We start from the raw sequence: 22584 nt of genomic DNA, 5'->3' as shown, positions 1-22584 counted from the left end.
GCCGGCTTTGGGAAGTGAACACCTTGTTGTCAGTGAGCATGGTAAAATAATGATGCCAGAGGGCCACATCTCACCTTGTTCTTAGTACCTTCCCGTCTGATTCCACCACTTTTTCCGAACGGCGTTGAACCTGCCGCTCCCATTTACTTATTTATTACAAGACCGATACATTCGCTTTGTTGTACATAATCGCGGCTCAGGCCCTAATTCACAATGTCAGCACCGCCGCCGCCCAACGGTCCTCCTCAAGGCGGCATTCCCATGCCAATGCCTGGCCAGCGTCCCACGCCTGAGCAGATTGCCGAGATTCAGCGACGGGTTGCTGAGGATGCTGAAAAGGCCGGGATGACTGTTCCCGAATTCATTGAGCACATCAAGAAACAGGCGATGGAGCAGCAACGAATGCGCATGATGCAGCAGCAGCAGCAACCTGAGGCAGGCGAACACGTTCATGGAGAACACTGCAACCATGATCACGGCGACGGACACCACCATCACAATCACCAGCAAGGACAGCCTCAGCCAATTGTTCCTGGTCCTCCAAACCCCAAGGCTCTAGCACTAGCCAAGTTCTTGAAAGGCCAGGACCTTAAACCTCGTACGAGTATTCTGAACGGAGAGCGAAAGGATATGTTCAGAGGTATGTCGGCCGTTGAGCTGCAAAAAACATGTCGAGCTAACCTTGATTTCCGCAGTCAAGCGAGCACTGCGAGCCCTACAAACGCCAGCGTACGAAAAAGCACGAAAGAAGAACCCCCTCCTACCCGAAATCACGGACCGGGCATCGCTCGAGAATGCCTTCAAACTCCTTCCATTAAGCATGCTTGCTCTGAGAGTCAGCAAGATCGAACCCGAAGAAGGACCCAATGGCAAGAAACCCAAGCGAACAAAAGGCCAATGGAACGTTCGCATTGAGCAACAGCAGGATGCTGGTGACGACATGTACTACGTGTGGCTATGGGAAGGCAGCCAGGTGAAGCGCCAGCTGTATGCCGCTTTGGCACTGGTCCTGATCTTCATCATAGTTCTCTATCCCTTGTGGCCACTGAAGCTGCGACAAGGTGTCTACTACCTTAGTTGGGGTCTTCTTGGTCTCCTGGGTCTGTTTTTCCTCATGGCTATCTTCCGTGTCATCCTCTTCTGCGTTACATACTTTGCTGTGCCTCCCGGTCTCTGGCTGTATCCCAACCTTTGGGAAGATGTGTCATTTATGGACAGTTTCCGACCTGTTTGGGCCTGGCATGAGGTAAGTCGGCCGTGCTCCTTGACAAATGACGCAACACCAGACATGCTAACAGATTGCCCAGTCTGCCGCCGACAAGAAGAAGAAGAAGAAGGCTAAATCCGCAGCCCGCGCTTCGGGCAAAGTCCCTAACAATGCCTTTGCCGCTTCGACTGGTCAGATAGCACCAACCACTGCGACAACTACAGGCACTGATACCCAGATCAATGTTGGCAATGTCCAGCAACGGCACTACGAAGCTCCCAAGGTTGAGGAGCTTGCTGACGACGAGTAGAGTGTATAAGGCGACGGACGGGTTGCGGGCTGACGAGCAGGTGGAAGAAAAAAAAGATTTCTATGGAGACCTGATGGCGTTTAATTGTGTTGGAGAGATGAGGCAATGCTTTTGGTGTGGATGCAGGAGCAGGAGCTGTCTCTAGATTGACAGAGTAGGAGAGTAGGAATTGAATCATGATAAAAGGTCATGTTTGCCAAAAAAGAAGAAAAAGAAGAAAAAAAGGGCAAGCTTGATGTGACGAACCCGTAGAGAACTGCATATATATATATATATATGTGTGTGTGTGTGTGTGTGTGTGTGTGTGTGTATTCATGGCATCTCCAACCACAATAAACTTGCTTTTATTTACATTCCAAGAAGCTCATTATACTAGGAGTCACTCCTCGCTCCCCTTGGTGCGCTCATAATACTTGATGGCACCCTTGGCTTGCGCACAAGTCGTCAGCCGGCCACCCGCCTTGCCAGCATCCAATTTCTCCGCATCGCCACGCTGAGGCGTCCCGTTGACGTGGTAGAAATACCAAAGCTCGTTGATTTCCGTGCGCCCATTATCCTTTGATCCCTTACCGGCCTCTGTCTCGTTGTACTTGGGGCCGCCGCAGCCAATGAAGGGCTGCTGGCCGAATTCCTTGGTCAGAGCGTGCCGGATGTCAGAGAGGGTGTAGCTGGTCCTGTTGGAAGGGCGGATGCCCGCGTCGCTGAGCCAGCGGAACGAGGGGAGGCGGCGCTGCCAGGTGACGACTGTCTCGAAGAAGTCGAACAGGTCGTCGTGCTCAGCGGCCTTGGGGCCCTGTGCCACGGGGTGAGTCAATGTCAAGAGCTCCGGGGAGGGGGGGGGGCTCAAGCCCAAGGCGGCTTGTGTGGTTGTCGGGCAAGGGAGGCGATGTGCTTACATAGCATTCTTTCTGGAAGGTAGAGAAACAGGTGGCATGCTTGGAGAACTCGTGCGCCCAGAAGACCCAGTTAGGGTCGAGCTGGCTCACCCAATACTTGTTCATGTAGGCGAGGAGATCGAGCTTGCCGTAGGGCCCGAACCACGTCTCAATGGGTTCGCCCTTGTATGCTGGGACGGGGATGCCGCCAGGCTGGCCGTTGGTGGTGTTGGGGGAGGGCTTGGGGTCATATTGACGGCTTAGGTCGCAGTATTGCGTGTACGAGCCTGGACATGAGTTAGATGCTATTGAAAGAGGTTGTGGGGAGGAAACAGAGAGGTGCGGGAAGCTAGCTGTACCGTTGCAGAAATCTGTGCAGTGTTAGAAATGAGTCTGTCTGCTGTTTTCCGCACAGGCGCGAGGATGGCTTATTTGCTTACCGGGCCACAGGCCGTGGATGGACCAGTCGTTCTTGGGATAGATCTGGCCTTTGTCTTCCAGCCCGGTGAAGGTGCTCCATAGTTGAGTGGCCACCTATTGAGAAGCAATTCCGTCAGATGCTCGAGTTCCATTCAGGCATTCAAGGTCTGGTGGCGCGCAAAACTAACCAACAGGCCGCCAAACGTCTCAACGCAGCACGTGTCCTCGACCTTGTCGAGCTTCGCTTTGCACGAGCAAGAAAGCACCGGCTCGACTACAGTATTCACACCGCACCTGTTAACATGTACACAATACAAAATCGACACGGCAGCTGCAGAAGCCCAAGCGTCACGTACCGAGAGCACAGGTGTGGTTATCGGGCGTAATTCCCGGATACAATCCCGCGACAGCCACCTCGGCCAAGCTCGCAAGCCCCAGGACAAGACAAGCACGACGCATTGCTGCAGCCGGTTCAACCCTCGACAAAGGAATATAGAATGCCGCCCTCGACCTCAATGGGATACCTTGCGAGAAACGACGGGAAACAAAGACAGGAGGGCAAGCATCTCGATCAAGCAGGCTGCAGAGTCCAGACGTCCAGAATTTAAGACTGGTAGCTCCCCCACGTGCGACCGATGACGTCCAACCGTCTGTAGCTTTCCTTGCTCAATTGACAAGGTCATGCTTCGGTCTACGCTTACGGAGGCGCTTCAGCCAGCCGCGGGCACAATAGACCAATTGGCACCAAGAAAAGGAGGCGACGCCGCGATGAAGAAGCTTGCCTCTGCCTGATTGAGCAACTGTCCCGCTGCGGAACGACGGGCCAGCGTGGAACAATGGAACCTTTGTCAAAAGGGCCCTGCAACCACCTGCCTCTGTTCCGGGACCTGGTAGGCTCAGCTTCGGTGCTCGAGCTGGAGCTGGAGCTGCTGCGTGCGTGGCTGGGCGCTAGTTTTCTGCGGAGGCGGACCATGCGGGTGTTGTGGAATCTACGTCGACATATGTATCGCGGTCGGTTGCTTGACGGCGTCGTCTGAGATTCGTTGGCGAGAGGGAATCATACCATCCAACAAGGTATGTGAGAGTCAGGGGTTTGTGTGGGCGATTTGGCCAAGGAGATTCTGTCGCTTGAATATTTGATGCCACGGGTGTAACAGCGAATCGCGTTAATTAGAGGAGAGTCAAAGCTCTTCATTGTAGCCACACCGTTCTCGAGAGGTGCGCGGAGTGCCATCAATATTGTTCGATCCGAACAAGGTCCTTCGCAGTAAGTACTACCTCGGTAGGTATCCTTTGGTTGTTTACTCACGCGCTTGGCAAAACCGTACGGATTAAAGTAGCAGCCGACGTCTCACCAATCGTGGCCTTGAAACCAGCGACTCGTATTGGCTCAATCTCCAGGCAACAACTTATCAATCATGTGTTAACAAGGTATAGTTCCTTTGCAGCGGGTGTTGTGTTAGTATAGCTAGCTACGTCCACCCACAGGTCCTGATTGCAGACTTCTTGGCAGAACAGAACCATCAGCGGGTGATTTACGAATTGTACCCAACGCACAAAGCCTGTGCAGACTGGGCTTCTGGGAAATGACATTATTCTCAACACAACTGTCACATTGGACGAGATTCTGGAAACTCAATAACCACTGATACCTACATCAGCTGGCTCGCTATGTTGGCATGGAGCTCAACTTGAACAATCCCAACTCCAAGCAGGGCAACAAGTCTTCTTCGTACTTAAAGAGTAGTCAGTGAACCAAGAGCCGCCAAGCCACATAAACTAAACCAGAGAAACCATTGTATTCCAGTTGGACAAGCTAAGTAACCTATTTTCTTCCTCCAGCCCCCAGCACCCCATTCATTGGAGCTGCTTGTAGAAAAACGTCGCATCCTTCAACTCTCCCGTCGGACTCATGCCATACCCAGGCACCCTGCCCAACTCGACATAACCAAACTTTCTATAAACCGCCTCCGCGGCACTATTCGTCTCCGCGTCAAGCAACTACACCCCACATCCCCAAAGTCAGCAATGGACAACACCCTCTACACACACATCTCACGGCTTCGTACCGCGCAGCTCGACAGAAACTCACCAATATACTTCTCCCCATATTCGCCGCCCCATTCTCCAAGGCCTCCATCAAGGCCCTCGCGCCCCCTCTCCCCCTGAAGTTCTTGTGAACGAACAACTTCTCCACATATCCCCTGAATGCACCCGTTTCCGAATACGGCGTGGACAGCATGACCACGCCCATGACATCAGGGCCCTTGGGTCTCCCGCTGGCATCAATCTCCTTGACGAGAATCCAAATCAACCTCTTGCCGTCGTTGACCTCGGCGATGCGTTCTTTCCACCACGTCAACAGCTTTTCGTGTGACAAGGGCGGCAGGAATGTGGCCATGGTGCGGTCTTGCGTGATGCACGAGGCGTGAATGGCGGCGATGTACGGCGTGAGGTGCGAGTGCTGCTTTGGGTTGAAGGCGAGGACGATCCCGGGTTGGGACATGGCTGGCGATCCGTGGTGCCGTGAAGCTTTGTACGTCGTTTGGAATTTGACCCTTGGCAGGGCTGCGGAGTGAATGACTATGCGCTTGGGAAACTCCAAGATGTGTGGGTGGTCCGTCTTTGGTGGAAATTTTTTGCATCACCAGCCCAGTCCCGGGAGAGTGTTTGTCGGCAGAGGCTTTTTCTGCCCGGTCCGGGTTATGCCTCTAGATATGAGTGCGACTGCGAGGCAAATTATATGAATACGCTTGAAAGCAAATAAGACATCTGCATCAGCAGGGCGCGATGCCCTCTCATGCGATGGCAACCGAAGGGCAAACGCAAACGCCCACTTACCAAACCGATATTCATCCGCACACGTCGAATGCAACCTCGACAGCCAACAAAACAGTACGAGATGATGTCTCAAATGTCAAATTCTACGGACCCGAGATGGCGTAAAGTTAGTGCGTATGGTAATGCAAGTTGTGTCGAAAGGCGATCGAGCATGCGGTGTTTGCCAACATTAAAACTGGATGGACTGACAACCGCATTCGCCTGGGGTTCTATCGGTGGCGCTAATTGGTTGCGCAGGAGCAGGAGTGGATGTCCGTGCAACGCACCCCGTACAAGCGAGTAGCGGCATCAAGGAAAAGAAAATGTGATAGTCGAGACGGCTTCATACACTCATGTCAGCGCGTGCTAGTCTGTCAAAATTCGAGCCGAGGTTAACATTTGAAACACGCAAAGAGAAACGCATCGTACTTCTATGAATGCTGTATACACATAAGAGCCCACCCAGGGATAATCACAAAACTCCGTTACCCGCTCAAAAACACATCCACGAGGATCAAACTCTGGCAAGTAGACACAGGGGTGCTGAATAGAGTCCCAGCGAGTCAAGCGTTAGCCAAACGCGCAAGTAGACTTCAACTTAAGAGATATCCTCTCCTCTCCGTCGCAATGCTTGAAGAATTCTCGCACCGGTGCCACACGCCAGTATAAAATGACGTTGAGATCCAGCGATAAGCGTAAGCTTGTCGCAAAAGCCCGTGACAGATCCTCCTCTTACGCTCCTGGGCTTTCCATGTTGAAAACTCCGTTGGTAAATGATACTGGTGCAAGCTGCTTTCCTTTCCAAAATAATCCGCACTGGGCAAGGTATTTTGCTCGCGGCTAATCAGCTTTTTGGTTGCTGTTGCCATTCATACCTAATAGACCTTCCTTGAGTTGATTGATACCCATGGCATCATCCAGTCTGAAGTGTCCACCCCGAGCACGACGAGAACGACCACGTAGCCATGACAGAGTACCGAAAGCCATACCAAGAACGCAGCCCATAGACAGGTATGGGTGCTCAACGAAGGCGACCTTGATATCAAAGAAGATCTTCTCGATCGTAGACACGGTAAGCTTGTACTTAATGACGTGCGGACCATACACAATCTTGTCAAGTGTCTCCATGATTGAGGTACGGCTAACCATAATGTAGTTACCCGTTACCGTTTGGTCCCAGTACCGACGGTTCTGTAGCATCGTTAGTATTGGAAGATTACTGCCATGCGATATTTTACTAATGAGTAACTTACGTCTTCGTCGTTAATGATAATTTTCTCACCATCCTTGACGTCAATGCCGTAGGTTTGTCGGATCCAACGTTGCCAGTATACACCGTCAACCCAAGCAAAAGTCACTTCCTTGCGACCAGAATTGTTCATATCAACACGAATCCCCTTGGCGGCTCGCAAAGCGCGCTGATCCCCTCGATCTTCGGCCTCTTCGATTCTCATTTGTTTAGAGTCCCGCAACTTCTTACGTTCGAGTTGAAACTCCTGAATCTGTCTGTCCATCCACTCGTTTGCCGCGCTCTTCATTTCGCGAAGGGAACTAGAAAACGAATCCTTATCCACATGACTCAAAATACCGAGAACCACAAGTTTGCCATTGAAAATCTGGCGAGCATTTGAAGGAGTCAACTCTGGCACTAGGGGAAGCCAAACAGACCTCATCCAGTTTAAGACTTCGTTCTTATCTCGCATTTCATTGGGTGTGATTGGTGGATAGTAGGTTGGCCTGCCTTCTCGTGAAACCAGTAGCCTAGGCCAGGTTGTGATCTTGAAGCGTTCATACAGTGTGGGATCATTGGTCTTGACTAGTTTAGCGTGACCGATGAGACTCAGCGGGATCATTTCCAAGGCTCTGAAATCCTCACTCGTCGTGGCATGATCGTAAAAGTACATAAATATGACGTCCTCGGTCTCCTCCATTGCCTTGAATGATGTCGCATTAACATCGGGAATGCCGCTGGCGAGGTCGACTGCCTTGTCAGCAAATTGTACAAAGTCGCCCAGGCCACGAAGACCCGAGTACTCCGCTCTCTCGCCGCCCTTGAAGAAAATAACCGTCGGGTATGCCGTGGCATGAACGTCCTTACAGAGCCTAGACTCCTTGTCGCAGTTGACTTCGCCAATATTCAACCTGCCTCGCATTGTCTTGGCAAGTTGCTCCCAAGTAGGGCCCATTGCCTTGCAATGGGGACACCAAGGGGCATAGAATTTGATGAACCAAGCGTCCTGGGTCTGGGTCACTAACTTCTGGAAGCTTTCGGCCGTGAAAGGAATTGATACACCCTCAGGGTTAGGTGTGACAGTTGGTTTTTTAGGCTTTCTCTCCTTTTCTAATTCTCCAGCTGTGGGAACCTTCCAGTCATTTCCCAATGGCTTCTTGGAAGGCTTGCCATCCTCATCCTTCTTGGCGTCCTCATTCTTCTTGGGCTCCTCGTTCTTCTTGGGCTCCTCATTCTTCTTGGGCTCTTCATCCTTCTTGGGCTCTTCATCCTTCTTTACATCATCCTCAGTAGTGGCTGTAGGTTTCTTTGGGGACTCTGTGGCACCTGGTTCAGGCAGGTCTATAGTCTTGGGCCGGGAACCAGGATGTTCTTTTTCGAGTCCCCTTTCAATCAAATTGTGAACAACGGTTATACCCTTGGCGCCCTGAACCCGATCAAACGCTGCGCCGTTTTCGAACAGAACTGTCGTTGGGAATGCCGCAACATTGTGCTCGCTGCACAGATCTGCATAAACTGTGCAGTCTATCACACCGAATCTGAAGTCGTAGTAGCTCTCGAAAGTTGAATCGTCTTTAGGTTTCGATGTGTGATAGAACTCATACAGGGTCTGGAATGTTGGGGCGAATGCCATACAGTGTCCGCACCACGGGCTAAACATTTAGTCAGTTCATGATAATTAAAAATGCAGAGCAACACGTTGCGTCGTACCTGAAGTGCTTGACTAGAAGCCATTTGCTCTTTTTGACCTCATCGGCCCAATTTGATGGTGTCAGCTCAACCAGCGGTGGAACGGTCTGGTTATTGAATATGGTACTCTGAACAGCATCCTTTTCTGTTTCCGAGGCTCCAGACGCTTCCGCCCCGACCAGAGTCAGCGCGCTGGCCAGGAGCGAAAGGATGCTCGATCTCATGTGTGGCGACGCGATGCACTTCGCCAAGTGCGGATCCTATTTCGGGGACAGAAGACAATCCGGGAAATCGAAGGGAGAAGGAACTGGCAATGGGAGGCAAAAAGTCGAATACTAACGTCGTCACTCAAACCTGGAACAGTATAAGTGATGCGACTTTGGGGACGGTTGATTCGGTGACCCAGAGCAGAATGAATTTTGAAGGTGATGAGAGGACTGGAAATTGGTGGATTTGTCGTAATAAAATAGATATGAATGAGGGCACCTGAGGTGTGATCGCTTCCAGGCGAAACCCCAATGCCACTAGAGAAATGTCGATGGGAAAACGGACGACAGTTGGCGCGGCAAAGGCGAAATGGACGGGAAAAGGGTTAACGTCAATGTGTCAGGAGTCATTTGCCAAACAGTCCATGCCAAGCCACATAGGTGTCCTAAACGCTGCAAACAAAAAGCTGTATCAGCCACATACCTGCACCGCCACAGAACGGGGTGCTTCGCGCCCCGCTTCCTGGCTGTGAACGGATCTGCGAACTGAAGGCTCCATTATCGAATTACAGGGATGTTCTTGCACCTCCAAATGGAAAGAATCCTGCCTTCCCATCTTGTTCACCATTGCAAGACAGTGGCAGGTCGCCGCGTATCACGCACCCAGGACTCACAAACCGCAGAGTAGACTTTTCCGTGTCTAACTAGCGGATTTCGTCATCTCGCATTATTTGTCCAATGATACAACGAGATACGGAGTAGATGCTACTGCATCCGCGCAAAGGGTTGAAACGTGTTAATAACTATAAGTCTCCGTCTTTTCCAAGAGTCATCAAAACATGTGTCAAGGTACCCCGCACTACGCTTTGAATATATTTCGGTGGCCTATCATTGACATTTCTCACATTTATTACACCTGTCGGTTTGCTTCATGACTTCAGCTTGTCCTTGGCCAAAGCCCGACGACCGTGATGGAGCGACATCAAAAGCGGCAGCGAGTGGATGATTTGGAGCAAAATGATGCGCCTACATCACTGTCGGCTCCCATTAGCCCTCCTCGGAAGAGTCAGCGTCGTGAACCCGAGCGGCTGGCCTCCCCGTGGCAACTAACCTGGATACGGGATCTTCCCGAGGAACTCAACTACGACGCTGTCACCTTGAAGGATCTTCTTGGCGATCCACTCATCAGCGATTGCTGGGAGTTCAACTACCTGCACGACGTTCCATTCTTGATGGACGCTTTTGACCAGGATACAAGACACCTTGTAAATGTGCACGTTGTCCACGGATTCTGGAAAAGGGATGATCCACATCGGTTGGCGCTCACGGTAAGGATTGCTTCCATCACGCTAAAGAATTCCCAGAAGATTATCTGTCTTGGTTCCTAATACAGTAACATAGGCGGAATCATCTGAATTTGATAATGTGAAACTCCATGTGGCTCCGATGCCGGAAATGTTTGGCACTCATCACTCGAAAATGATGGTACTCTTCCGCCACGACAACACTGCAGAGATTATTATTCACACAGCCAATATGATACCAAAGGACTGGACGAATATGACGAATGCCGTCTGGAGGACCCCCCGATTATCTCAGTTGCCACCAGGGCTTAGGCAACTGCAAGAGTATTGCGACCTGCCATTCGGCAGCGGCGAGAGATTCAAGGTCGATCTCCTCAATTATTTAAAGTCATATGACAGTCGAAAACTCACATGCCGAACACTTATAGATCGACTTGTTCAATATGATTTCTCTAGCGTCAAAGGTGCGCTTATAGCCAGTGTCCCTGGAAAACATGACATACATGACCTGTCCGGAACGGCGTATGGCTGGTCTGGTGTAAAGAGGTACCTGAGCTCAGTTCCGTGCAAAGAAGGTAGTTCAGAAATTGTGTCACAAGTATCTTCTATTGCAACACTAGGGGCCAAAGATACTTGGCTCCAGAAAACACTTTTCGACTCTCTTGCAACAAGCAAGACGAAGTCCTTACAACGACCAAAGTTTAGCATCGTATTTCCCACAGCAGATGAAATAAGACAGTCTCTAGATGGTTATGCATCTGGCGCCTCGATTCATACTAAAATCCAGTCATCTCAACAAGCTCAGCAACTGGGTTATCTACGGCCCATCTTACATCACTGGGCCAACGACAGTCCAGACGGCATTGGTGAGTCTTGTTCGCCTTGGCTTGTCCGCTCTTACCAAATGAAGACTTTTTGTTTTTTGTCTGACTGGGGACAGCCTCATCACCTGAAATCAAAACCAGAAACGGTGGACGAGACAGGGCAGCTCCACACATTAAGACTTATATTCGCTATAACGAGGAGGGTTCGATTGACTGGGCCATGCTTACATCTGCCAACATTTCAAAACAGGCATGGGGAGAGGCCTCGAGGCCGTCGGGTGAGCTGAGAGTGGCATCTTGGGAGATTGGCGTTCTGGTATGGCCTGGTCTAGTCGGCCAGGATGTTTCAATGGTCGGGACCTTTCAGTCTGATGTGCCGAAGAAACCAAAAGAACAAGCTAGCCCCAAAGCTGGTGCTAGCGGCGTCTTGATGGGAGTCAGGATACCTTATAGCCTACCACTACAGCGGTACGGCGCGGAAGAAGTGCCATGGGTCGCAACAATGCAGCACAGCGAACGGGATCGTTTCGGTCGGCAATGGATGGAATGATTCTCCGAAGCTTATTGTGTATTCCGGGTAGGATGTGGCTGATTGTGACCTTGCCAATTTGATGCATGTCGACATATCGGGCGACATGGGCTGCAGGAAAATAATGCATAGCACAAACAACGTATGTACGTACTGCAATGAGCATACTATTCCGCCCAGTGTCACCAGATGCAATCGACGCCGGTGTAACCTCTCACCAGAGCCTCAACGAGGAGGCCCTCGATTGTTACACCAGCGAGTCAGCTACTCTCCCGAATTTGGCAGCGGCAGCACTCAGTACGATGAATGTCTTACATAGAGCACTCCGTACATGAAGTCAAGGATTGGTTGTTGAACAAATGGCAAGCGGGATTGGTCCGACCTATGTCGCAGCGATGGCCAATGGCGGCGACGTACTCGGAACCGGCTGGAAATATCGGGCTAGGCGTGTCTCGTACGCTTTTTGTCCTCGTGAGTGGCGTTGACGGTTGTGTGACTGCCCGAGGCAAACCACCTTGGGTACTTGCTAGCGGCGCGCAGACTATAATTATGAGGATATCAAAGTTTGGGTCTGGTCATTAGACCTGGCCGTCCCACTTTTGATGACAGCCGAAGCCAACCTGGACTTCAATGTTGGACATTACTCCAAGACCCGCCTATTCCTCTTTGGAATGACGGGTCCATGACCCCGTCCAAAGTTGGGTCATCGTGGGATTTCTAGTTTTTATTTTCTTCCTTCCTCAATCACACCACGTGCCTGCCCTGCTCACTAACATCACTTCTCTGGCACGTTGGAGAGAGAGGAACTACAGGCTTGTACTGTTATCTGCTTGTCATTGGCCCTTTCGAATATGTTTTGTTAGGGAAATTGCTGCTTTTTCGCACCTCCGTATGTTCCATGACAACAGACATTAGACTGTGTCGTCACATAGCATTGCTTTGCCATTCACGCATCGCCTAACTTCTGCCTCTTCCCGCCAGTCAGGGCTGGTCCAAATAACCTCGCTCCTCGTCGCAGAACGTCTCTTTCTACCTTTCGAGTACCCTCGGGCCAGTCAAAATGGAGCATGGCAGAAGCATGGGAACCTCGCCCAGTCGCCGCGATGTGTTGTCAAGTTCAGCCCAGCAGAGATTTCTGTCTAGCTCCCCATTAGCTGGACGGTTTCTTGCAGAAGACATAGCCGCTTGTTCCGACGACGACTATGACGACACCGTCATCGAGGACCAAGGGGAGGCAGAACGTCCCAGTCACCTCATGTATCGCCGCCCCAGCGGCGTTGCCTATGGCGGAACAAGACCAGTTTTCAATGCGCAGCCCATTGACGAGCCCATCCTGACACCCATGGAGAGAAGGCAGTCTCGCCATGCTGAAAGAAGTCTCCTGCGAGACAACCATGTGCTGCCCCCCAAGCACGCAAGCCAGAAGCAGAAGCCATCCTTTGCCCGTCGTCTGTACAACAGACTCTTTAGCACAAAGCTCCCCCGAGAGGCCGTCGACGAGGAATCGCCCGAATACCCTCCCACAGAAACCTCGCCGCTCCTGAATGGACGTGGACATGGTCAGGGCGTGGGCTCCGATGCCGGGTCCGGGTCAGCAGATGATGGATTGGAGCAACAGTGGGAAGAAGCCATTGCGTCTGGCCGACTGCAAACGACGTGGCAGAGAGAGACAAAGACGATTGTGGCCTATTCTTGGCCACTCATTATCACTTTTGCCTTGCAATATTCTATTAATGTGACGAGTATTTTTGCCGTGGGCAGAATTGGCAGGGTTGAGCTCGCTGCTGTTTCATGTAAGTCATCTTATCCATGGCGCTCCATATCAACAGGATAGGAATGCAAAAAAAGACATCTCAGAAAAGACTAACACCGACACCATAGTGGCCAACATGTCACAAGCAATCAGTTGCCTCGCCCCCTTCCAAGGCTTAGCAACGAGTCTGGACACACTCTGCGCCCAAGCGTACGGTTCAGGCCACAAGCACCTGGTCGGGTTACAATGCCAGCGCATGGCATGCTTTCTCATGTTCATGTCACTCCCGGTCGCTATTCTCTGGCTATTCGCCGACAGAATCCTCTTCCACGTCGTCCCGGACGCAGAAACCGCCCGTCTGGCTGCCTTGTATCTCAAAGTCATGATTGCCAGCATCCCCGGCATCGTCCTCTTCGAAGTCGGCAAACGATTCACCCAGGCGCAGGGCCTTTTCCGGGCAACTACTTACGTGCTCCTTGTTGCGGCCCCCATCAACATCTTTATCAACTGGCTTCTTGTCTGGAGACTGGGTCTAGGTTTCGTCGGCGCCCCAATTGCCGTCGCCATCACGGAGAGCTTATTGCCAATCCTTCTCCTCTTGTACATCGTCTTTGTCGATGGCAGGCAGTGCTGGGGCGGCTTCAGCAAGCGCATCTTTTCCAACTGGTGGATCATGATTAAGCTTGCTCTCCCTGGCATGATCATGGTCGAGGCGGAATGGTTCGCCTTTGAGATTATGACTCTCTTGGCTGGCCAGCTCGGCACCGAGTACCTCGCTGCGCAGAGCGTCCTTGTCACCCTATCCAGTATCTCTTACCAGATGCCGTTTCCCATGTCCATCGCTGCGTCTACACGAGTGGCAAACCTCATGGGCGCAGGGCTTGTGGATGCCGCCAAAATAGCTGGCAAAGTGGTGCGTGGAATCTCACTCCCTCCGTCGTCTGCCCTGTCTCTCATTCACCTTCTACTAACACAGAGTATATAGACCTTTGTACTGGCGAGCATTCTTGGCGCCCTCAACGTCACCATATTCTCGTCCCTCCGCTTCCACCTCCCCATCCTCTTCACCAACGACCCAGAAGTCATCAAGATTGTCGCCAGCGTCCTCCCCCTTGTGGCCGTCATGCAGCTTTTTGATGGTCTCGGCGCAGGAGCTCATGGTCTCCTCCGCGGCATTGGCAAGCAATCCATTGGTGGGCCAGCTAATCTCATCTCCTACTACGTGATTTCCCTCCCCATCTCGCTTGGCCTTGCGTTCGGCTTGGGCTGGAACCTTGACGGCTTGTGGATCGGTCTTACGATCGGCTTGGCACTGTAAGTGCTCTTTGCTGCCTTTTTTTGCAAAATCCATTTTGGAAAAAAAAAACTGACGTTTTGTAGGGTGTCTGTCATCGAATACACATACCTCCTCCACACAGATTGGCATAAAGCCGCCCTTGAAGCAGAGGCCCGAAATGCCGCCGGTTAATGATCCTTAATTACTCACATCTATATACAGTTGCTCGTATATTCTGACGACTTGTTTCTTTTTTTTTTTCCTTTTCAACTTTTTGCAATATACCCTCCCATCCTGGTTGGATCATAAGCATACACAAAAGGTGATGATGGCATTACAAGCATTGTTTTGGAAAGAATCTCGCATGCTCGCTTGGAAGGAAGGCGTTGTATAGTAAATGGCCGCCGTGTACTGGATATGCTTCTCTTGATAGCGTGAAAAGAAACCGGTGCGGTGTTTTCTCTACCCTTGTATGTGAAACATGCCTCCTTTGTTTGTGCCTTTGGATGTCCTCAGTAGTCGTGGTGTCAATTTGTACAGGCCATTCATTGGAGCAAGATCAAGCCCTTGAAAAAAGCATAGATGTGCTACCTGCGTATCATACAAGACCCAAGTAATTTCCGCTCTACTTTGTCCAGTTTCTGCTTAGCTGCTGAGGCACCCCCCCTTTTTTTATTGACCAAAAGATTCAGTCCATCAACACTCCTGTTCCGTGACAAACGGAAAAAGAAAAATATACATCCAAACTCCAATTTACCATTCCGATTGAACCGCGCCAGGTCCAAGCCTAACTCAGCATAGAATGTGTCCGGATACCCTTGGGACCGAGCTCGCTACACGACCATTAGTATACGCTGCAAAATCGACAGAACAGAAAGAGTCAACTGGTTAGAATGGCACGTACTTGTAGTCTACTCTGCTCAGGCTCATCAACCGCTGCGCCTCGATACTCTGCGCGTCCATATTAGAGTGCAGACTAAAGGCGATTCGCGCAGCGACCTGCGCGCCGAGAAACATGGCCTCCTCGAAGCCATTCTTGGTCCACTCGGCCAAGTATCCCGGCAAATTGGCCGTCTTGATGCTCGTGGGTGTCTGGCTGTGGAAATGATGGCCCGCGGGACCGGCGGCGTCGGAGCCGGCAGCGGGGGTAGCGGCTGCTCCTGTGCCGCCGGCGGCTCCAATGCCCAGGGTGCTGGCCGTGGTGGCAGCCTGGAGAAGGGGGTTCACGCCGCTCGTGGAAAGCTGGTGCGGGACGCCGGTGAATGAACCTGTGGGCGTTTGGGATCCCGTGCCTGAAGGAGTGGCCATGTTGGAGGGCAGCTCCGAGGTGAACATGGTGGCGGTGGAAGGCGAGATGAGATGACGGGCGTTGAGAGTCTGGAGGATGTTCTCCTTGAGGCCGCGGAGACGGGACCCGTTGCCAACGAAGACGAGATTGTCCCAGCACTGGGGCCGCATGTACATGTCGTCGATGCCTTGGACAGTGCGGTAGATGGCGGTGACGATGCGGTCAATCTCGTGGCGGTCCGCGAAAGTGAATCGCTCGAGGCCGACTTCGATGTCGCGGCGGACGCGCTTGGGCCTGTACTCTGGGGTGTCGGAGACGGAGACGGAGACGGTGTGCTCTGCTTGTGTGATGTCGGGTTTGGACTCTGCAACTGCCGGGGCCGGAACTGCTGCGGGCAAAGCGCCGTCACTGGTGAATTCAGCCGGTTTGGCTTCAGTTTCTCCGCCATTGGAGGCGGGCGCGGCGCCATCTACAGGAGGAGCAGAGTTAGATTCGCCTTCCTTGGGAGGCTGGTGGCCTGGAGCGGGCTTGTCGCCTGGCGTGTCTGTTGCGCCGTTTGTACCATTTTGCTTGGGTTCGGGGGGGACCAGCTCCTGGACAATCTCGTCGTAAAAAAAAGTATTCATCTTCCTCTTGGAATTGGGGAGTCGAGCGGGTTTGGCTGGCGCAACATCGGCATCCTGAACCTTTGGTTTCCGGCCGGGCTTTCCCTTCTCCTTTTCTTTCTTGGCAAGGAACTCCTTGGTTTGACCGCTCGTCACAATCGCCGCGACATCCAAAACACCATCATCGTCGCCGTTATTGTTGTTTGCGTATTCGCCATCACCGTTATCACCACCACCTGTGGCAGAAGGCTTGACGGGCTCAGCAGGCTTGCTTGCATCTGCTGCTTGCACCGCGGCGGCCGCTGAGCCACCCGGCAGAGCTCCAGCAGGCGCCGAGTCCTCGGGCAGTTCCACGAGTCCCAGCTCGTTGGCAGCATAAGGAAGAACTTCGCAAATGGTGCTCTTCTTCAACTGCTCGGCCATGCCGTGGGTAAAGCTCTTGCCTTTCAACAATTTCATCAAGCGTTGCGTGAAGACCTCCCCGCCGCTGATGGGACTGTCAGCACCCGATGATCCCACATCAATGTGATTCACAACTCGCCCATCGTGAATTGCCGTTACATCAACCTTTTCGTAGCCGATGTCAATAACGGTCATGTTGGGCCACTTGAGACCGTATTGCGTTGCGATGCCGCTGTGGATCATGCAAAGCGCAGGCGTCCGCGTCTTCTCAAAAATATACTGGGCGATGGCTTCACAATCGGGTCTCGTCCATTGGGGAGAAGCCATTAGCATAATGGGGGTGTTATGGTAGGTCGTCGTGAGCAAGCTGTGAACATGGTCGAGGAAGGCCAGGAAGGCATCCATTTGGACGATACGTCCGCCTTGTTTCGGGCATTGTCAGTCTTCTCTTGTGCAAATTGAGTCTGTTCGACTGCATCCCCAGGTGCAGTTTTATAGCTGGGCCATCTCGGCATACCTTGGATTGGATACGTAGCACCCTTGTCCTCGTCTACATCCTCCACCCATTCCTGCTGCTCGACACCATTCACAACCTTGGAGCGCTGAAACGTATGGTACGGCCGCCACTCGTCTCCGTCTTTGAACATCCTCGTGGGAATGCGATGCATCGGAGGCGTCAGTTCGACACATCCCAGCTGCGCCATTGTTGTCCTGCTGCCAGGACAGATAATCAGGATCTGCTCCTCGCGCCATTTCGCTTGCGAGCTGGACATGTTGGGCAGCGAAGTTCGCCTCCGTTTCCGCGGAGTCGCGTGCCGGCTTTATGTAGGAGGCAATTGGTAGCCCCGGCGCTAGCACTCGGCGGGATCTTGGGATGCGTCGCTCGTTTTAATGTGTGGCTGCATGCGCGCTCAGCGTTGTCGCGAAGGATGCCGTGCATGAGAGAGCAACCGTTGGCGACGAGGCTTGGAGTCTCTGCGCGCCTGCAGCCTTGTGGCGGGTGGGATCTCGATATGTGGCTTGGTTAATTTGGTGTGGCGGTGCCGGGGTGGTGTCCGACTCCAATTGATATCACCAGAGTAGTCATTGATCCAGGAGCCTTTGACCGACTGCAAAAGAGGCGGGAGTCTCGCGCGCGGCACATAAGGATTCTTTAACCCGCCATGTATTGTTTGTCTGTTCGACTATTTCTTCCTTGACTCACTAGAAAACTCGCGACAATACTCATGTTCACCAGCACTCATGTTCACCAGCCTTCCACTTGCTTGCACGGATCTTGGTAATTTGCGAACGACGTGCCATTACAAGACCAAAAGCGCTCCTCGGCACGCCGTCTCAGCCATTTCTCACACTTCAACAAATCTAACCTAGCAACGAACGTTGAGACAGTTCGTCCTAGCTTGCCTATCCTTCACGCACCCTCCCTTGCCATCATCAGTGAACCAGGGACCACCAGTGCAATCCCGTCGATCATATAACTCGACGACAATACCATTTGTATAGCGGAGATCAAAGCCGCCAATGGAAGGCGAGAGAGGCACTTGATTCCTTCCACAGGCTAACGTGCGACCACCGACAGGAGTTCCGCCACACCATTCGTTGCGGTAGTAGTACACGTCGACCGCCGAGGAGACAGCCACAAGGCAGAGGAATGCGAGGCTCTTCATTTGATGTGTGTGTGCGTCTGTCTCTTTGTTCAAGGATGTACTCTTCAACAAGGGCCGCGAGAGAAAGTAGGACTGTCAAATTTCAACATGTAGTCTCAAAGTTCAAGGCATGCAACATGCACGCTTTATATACCTTTTGCTGACCGCATATTCACGAGGATATAAGTGCTGTTTGAGCTGTTACCTACACCAACCCCATTGCTACCAACACTGCCCGAGGGGGGAAAAAAGCACTTCTTGCCAAATACGATGATACGAGCTATGCCCGCACAGAAGCAATACAGTTGGGGCATCCAATCGAATCAATGCCGAGAGGAGGGGAAATGCAACGTGCAGTAATGTAATGTGAGCTTGGTCTGTAGGCATGTCGACCTCTGCCAGTCACGCGAGCTGCATAGTAAGCCGGGTGGAATTCGCCCCGGCAACTTGTACAGTGTTTTGTATGTGTAGAGAGGGATGGAAGGGGGTATTATTTATATTGACAAGCTCCCTGGCCACATGGAGACTTGGACTCGAGATTTTGCATCAGGGTCCCTTGGGACTATCATCACGGCTAGCCACCCGGTTACGGATTCCCCGGCCCGGAGGCTGCTGGGTGGTTTGCCGGACCTCCACGACGGATATGGTTGCAGATACGGATGAAACATATATTATGGCGAGGAAGAACTGAACATGTTAAACTATAAGCAACCCAATACGAGCACAGCTTAGCCGCCCGGTGACCAGCTGAAACCCCAGAGTGTAGCATTGCAACCCTGCCGACACCAACGTGGAAAGGGTTGGAAATTGAGCCCAGCGGAGCAAGTCGAGCATCCAGTCCCGTAAAAGTCGTTCGAGAGGGTTCGGGTTCGGGTTCGGGTTCGCTGACCACATGGAGACCACAAAGAATTTCAACGGCTCACGATTTTGCACGCAAGCTGAGTTGTCATGACGACGCTATTTCAAGGCACATCATTCGTTATCAGATAGATACCACATTATGTCTCTAATTGAACCACCTAGAAAACTCCCTTAAGCCCGATTCCTTTCCCATCCCATCCCATCATGTGGTCGGACATATCGCTCATCCATTTCAATTCCAAAATTTCCCAATATTGCACAATACAGGAAGGCATGAAGCTCAAATAACGCCATAAAGCGCAGTCCAAAAGCCCACCACGCACCTCCAGGTAATCGACGCCTAGCAAGAGTGATCCAAACGCCTTGTCCCAAACTGTAACAGCGAGTTCAGTTACGATACTCGAGCCCGTTCCCACAAGTAATATACACCTCAATGCCCCCTACCAATTATGTGTCGATATGAAAGATAAAACAGGTCTGCTTTTTTGCAAAGTGTCGCCAAATAGTTCGTCAAGTATAATAGACTGACATCGTCAATTAGAGATTCCCCGTGCCCTCCCAGTGCCACTTTCCCATTCTTTCAGAGTAGTGATGCGTCATAACTTCATAGTGTTCTATATCTCGCTCTTCTTCACCTCTAAGCGGATGTAACAGTAATTTCCGATGCTGCCGAAACTGGCGCTTTAGCTGTCCGGTTTTCTGCATTCTTTTCGACTTCCAATTCTACTTCTTTCGCAATCTTCTTGGGTGTATCTTCTTCCGTTGAGTATTCGACCACTGACAATGGTCGTTCAGAATTGGGAGTGGTCAAAGACGACTGATCAATACTCCAACGATCCTCCGTCATACCAGTGTAAATAGAAGAAGTGTGTTTCTTGCTTGTAGTCGAGTCCGAATTGTCTACGGGTGTTTTGATGGACTCATCGTCCTCCGTCGCGCGCTCTTCAACGGAGCCATAATCTGACTCGGCCTCCTCCAGCCTGGAGGTCAAGTCCTCGGGGTCTGTGTCTGCAGGTAACGGAACATTTTCTGGGATGGTGGATTTATTAGGGACAATTTTCTCGACCGACTTCACAATGTCGCTATGCTTGGCTTCTTCATCCGTATCATCAACGGGAAGACTGCCCGGCATGACGGCCTCGTTGGTGGATGGCGAGGCCTTACTAGCCTCATCTGCTTGGAGTTTGTCCGCCAGTGTCTCTCCTAGTAAGACATCGTCGACGTTATTGCCGTGAGTTTGACCGAGATCGGCCGACTTGTTAGATACTATAACGTGTGTCGGACTTTGTTGGGTTTGATCATTTTGGATATCTTCCTCGCCACGCAAGTCAGCTTCGCTGAACGCCTGGCGCAGAGGGCTCAGAGCTGTGCCACTTTCAGTACAGTTGTCGCCTTTCATCGATCCAGAGTTTCTCGCTGGGCTCCTTGTGGGCAGTGGAGGAGGAACTCGCTTGGGAATCGTGACCACGCTACCCTTTGCCTGGATCATTCGCGAGGCCACCGCCCTGGTCCTGGTAGGTTGCACCTGGGCAACCTCAAACACAACGGGCTCTTCATCGGAATCATCCAAATCATCCTCGTCATCGGCATCGTTGGTGTCGTATTCTAGTTCGTCCTCGTCGTCCTGCATCTGATGAGTCTCCTCCTTGATTGAGGCCCCGGTTGGCTGCTCAGTGTCTCGACTACTGCGAGACGACGGGACAGAAGCCCGAAGCCTGTTCCTGGGGGGGATCGCCGGCTCTTCAGCAGGAAGGGAAAGGTCAATCGAGTGTTCCTGGCTGATGTGTCTCAATGGTGTGAAATCGACAGCGGTGTAGTCGACTTCATCATCCTCCTTAACCTCCGGGATGCGGTCAATAGAGACACCTTCGTGGCCATCTTCGCTTTGGCCTGGGCTCGGTGTAGTTTCTGCTGTAGCACCACCAGTTTGTGTTCCCGCATCCGTCATCTGACTCTTGACGGTGCGAGAAGACAATACGCTGGCTCGGTTGCTCTTGCTTACAAAGGTGTCGATGCTCTGTCGTCCAAACTTGGAAAGGGTTGGGCTGCGAGTGTTGGAGTTGATTTCAAATTGGTTGCTCGCCGGTCGCAGACGGGTGCCAGCCTCGCGAATCTCGAGACCAGCCATTTCCAAAGCAAGGACGCCAAACGGATCGGGATCATCGGGTTTGGGGCGTCCAAAAACCGATCGTGGAGACGCTGGTGTAGACTTGGGGGTAGCAATGACCGCGTCGCCAGGGGCGGGCTCGATAGCAGTTTGTTCGATAATTGCCTTGTCATAGTCAGTCCGGCCTTCAGCCATCTTGATGACTTCGAACAATGGCCTGGTTTCCTCAACATGGCGCGCAACATTGCCGGCGAGAATATCCATTTGGGTCACGTCGGCGCCGTAGAAACGCTCGTTCTCGTTGCTTCGCTCCGTGAGAATGCAGCCCTGCAAATTGACGGCTTGGTGTTGGCCGCGGGCTTTCATGTACGCTAAAACTGTATTATCAAGATCCTTCCAGTTAAAGTTGGTATGGTCGGCGTCCATGGTAACTGAGGGGCCGTTGTTCAATGTCACGTCCTCACCAAGAGTGACGCGGGGCCGAGTGATTGACTCCAAAGCAGAGAGATTGGTTACAACAAGGACACAGTCGTAAACATCGACACCTATTATGAAGCTGAGCGTCGGCGTATGAAGCATAATACCTGAAGGCGGCGACCATGTCCCATCGGATTTCCTGGCAATGAGAATGCCGGAGCCACCGGACCCCGTCATCCACAGGCCGCTCCTCATACATGTGAAGACGGCGATGCCTGCAGCGTTTTGTATTATGCGCCTGGGTATCTTTTTGGTGATTTTGAGAGGGGACTGAGGGCCCGAGACTGAGGTACGCGCTGAGGTGTCGCCGTCTATCGGAGCAAGATAGCCATCGACTATTCATTGTCGCCGCCATGTTAGTAACTTGCGTAGAGGACCATCGATAGCAAGGCAAGAAAAAGACATTTGAATAGAGACGAAAAGCACCCGGATTCAAACGCACCACAAAAGGACTTTAAAATGCGGGCTGCCTTGAGGCACTCCATGTCCAGTGTTGAAGGCCAGAAGGCCTCGCGTTGGACCCTGCCGCCATGGCCAGTGGCATTGGCATTGGCAGCGGCAACATTAATCTGGGCAAGAGACTTGGCGACCGAGGAATTAGAGGCTTTATTAGAATTGCTATTGCGGCCGGCCCAGCCAAAAATCCCGCCTGGTTTCAGGGTAGTAGAGGCAGCAGCAGAGCCGGAGGTCGAGTTTCGTTTGTCCCATGAGGGCAGAAGCGATGACATGCGCTGCATATTGGGCGGGAAGGCCA

The 22584-nt window shown here is 52.1% G+C and overlaps 8 protein-coding genes across 8 annotated transcripts; 3 read left to right on the top strand and 5 right to left on the bottom strand.

Annotated features, from left to right (window-relative positions):
* Positions 1-213: 213 nt before the first annotated feature.
* On the top strand, positions 214-1517 carry SEC62 (Translocation protein SEC62; the record flags this gene model as incomplete). Its single annotated transcript, XM_066129928.1, has 3 exons — positions 214-640; positions 696-1246; positions 1308-1517. The coding sequence occupies 3 exons, from the start codon at positions 214-216 to the stop codon at positions 1515-1517; spliced, it is 1188 nt and encodes a 395-aa protein (XP_065985848.1).
* A 379-nt stretch (positions 1518-1896) lies between these two features.
* On the bottom strand, positions 1897-3271 carry RNY1-A (Ribonuclease T2-like 1-A; the record flags this gene model as incomplete). Its single annotated transcript, XM_066129927.1, has 6 exons — positions 1897-2310; positions 2414-2679; positions 2752-2763; positions 2833-2926; positions 3001-3086; positions 3169-3271. The coding sequence occupies 6 exons, from the start codon at positions 3269-3271 to the stop codon at positions 1897-1899; spliced, it is 975 nt and encodes a 324-aa protein (XP_065986123.1).
* Positions 3272-4669: 1398 nt separating this feature from the next.
* Positions 4670-5318, bottom strand: ttr (Acetyltransferase; the record flags this gene model as incomplete). The annotated part of the gene is made up of 2 exons (XM_066129926.1): positions 4670-4813; positions 4905-5318. 2 exons carry the CDS (start codon positions 5316-5318, stop codon positions 4670-4672), a joined length of 558 nt encoding a protein of 185 aa, XP_065985901.1.
* A 1154-nt stretch (positions 5319-6472) lies between these two features.
* Positions 6473-8776, bottom strand: G6M90_00g023980 (uncharacterized protein; the record flags this gene model as incomplete). Its single annotated transcript, XM_066129925.1, has 3 exons — positions 6473-6823; positions 6886-8515; positions 8574-8776. 3 exons carry the CDS (start codon positions 8774-8776, stop codon positions 6473-6475), a joined length of 2184 nt encoding a protein of 727 aa, XP_065985610.1.
* A 953-nt stretch (positions 8777-9729) lies between these two features.
* On the top strand, positions 9730-11436 carry TDP1 (Tyrosyl-DNA phosphodiesterase 1; the record flags this gene model as incomplete). Its single annotated transcript, XM_066129924.1, has 3 exons — positions 9730-10086; positions 10160-10928; positions 11003-11436. The coding sequence occupies 3 exons, from the start codon at positions 9730-9732 to the stop codon at positions 11434-11436; spliced, it is 1560 nt and encodes a 519-aa protein (XP_065985649.1).
* A 1039-nt stretch (positions 11437-12475) lies between these two features.
* G6M90_00g023960 (uncharacterized protein) lies at positions 12476-14636 on the top strand (the record flags this gene model as incomplete). Its single annotated transcript, XM_066129923.1, has 4 exons — positions 12476-13208; positions 13297-14081; positions 14154-14482; positions 14549-14636. 4 exons carry the CDS (start codon positions 12476-12478, stop codon positions 14634-14636), a joined length of 1935 nt encoding a protein of 644 aa, XP_065985574.1.
* A 595-nt stretch (positions 14637-15231) lies between these two features.
* Positions 15232-17512, bottom strand: ARP9 (Actin-like protein ARP9; the record flags this gene model as incomplete). Its single annotated transcript, XM_066129922.1, has 3 exons — positions 15232-15277; positions 15349-17161; positions 17257-17512. 3 exons carry the CDS (start codon positions 17510-17512, stop codon positions 15232-15234), a joined length of 2115 nt encoding a protein of 704 aa, XP_065985949.1.
* Positions 17513-19883: 2371 nt separating this feature from the next.
* Positions 19884-22567, bottom strand: Sh3yl1 (SH3 domain-containing YSC84-like protein 1; the record flags this gene model as incomplete). Its single annotated transcript, XM_066129921.1, has 2 exons — positions 19884-22165; positions 22273-22567. The coding sequence occupies 2 exons, from the start codon at positions 22565-22567 to the stop codon at positions 19884-19886; spliced, it is 2577 nt and encodes an 858-aa protein (XP_065985658.1).
* Between the last annotated feature and the right edge of the window lie 17 nt (positions 22568-22584).

The sequence above is a fragment of the Metarhizium brunneum genome, chromosome 1 (genome assembly GCF_013426205.1).
Source record: "Metarhizium brunneum chromosome 1, complete sequence".
In the NCBI taxonomy this organism is placed as follows: Eukaryota; Fungi; Ascomycota; class Sordariomycetes; order Hypocreales; family Clavicipitaceae; genus Metarhizium; species Metarhizium brunneum.
Note: the sequence above shows the minus strand (reverse complement) of the source record. Positions and strands in the feature narration are given on the sequence as shown.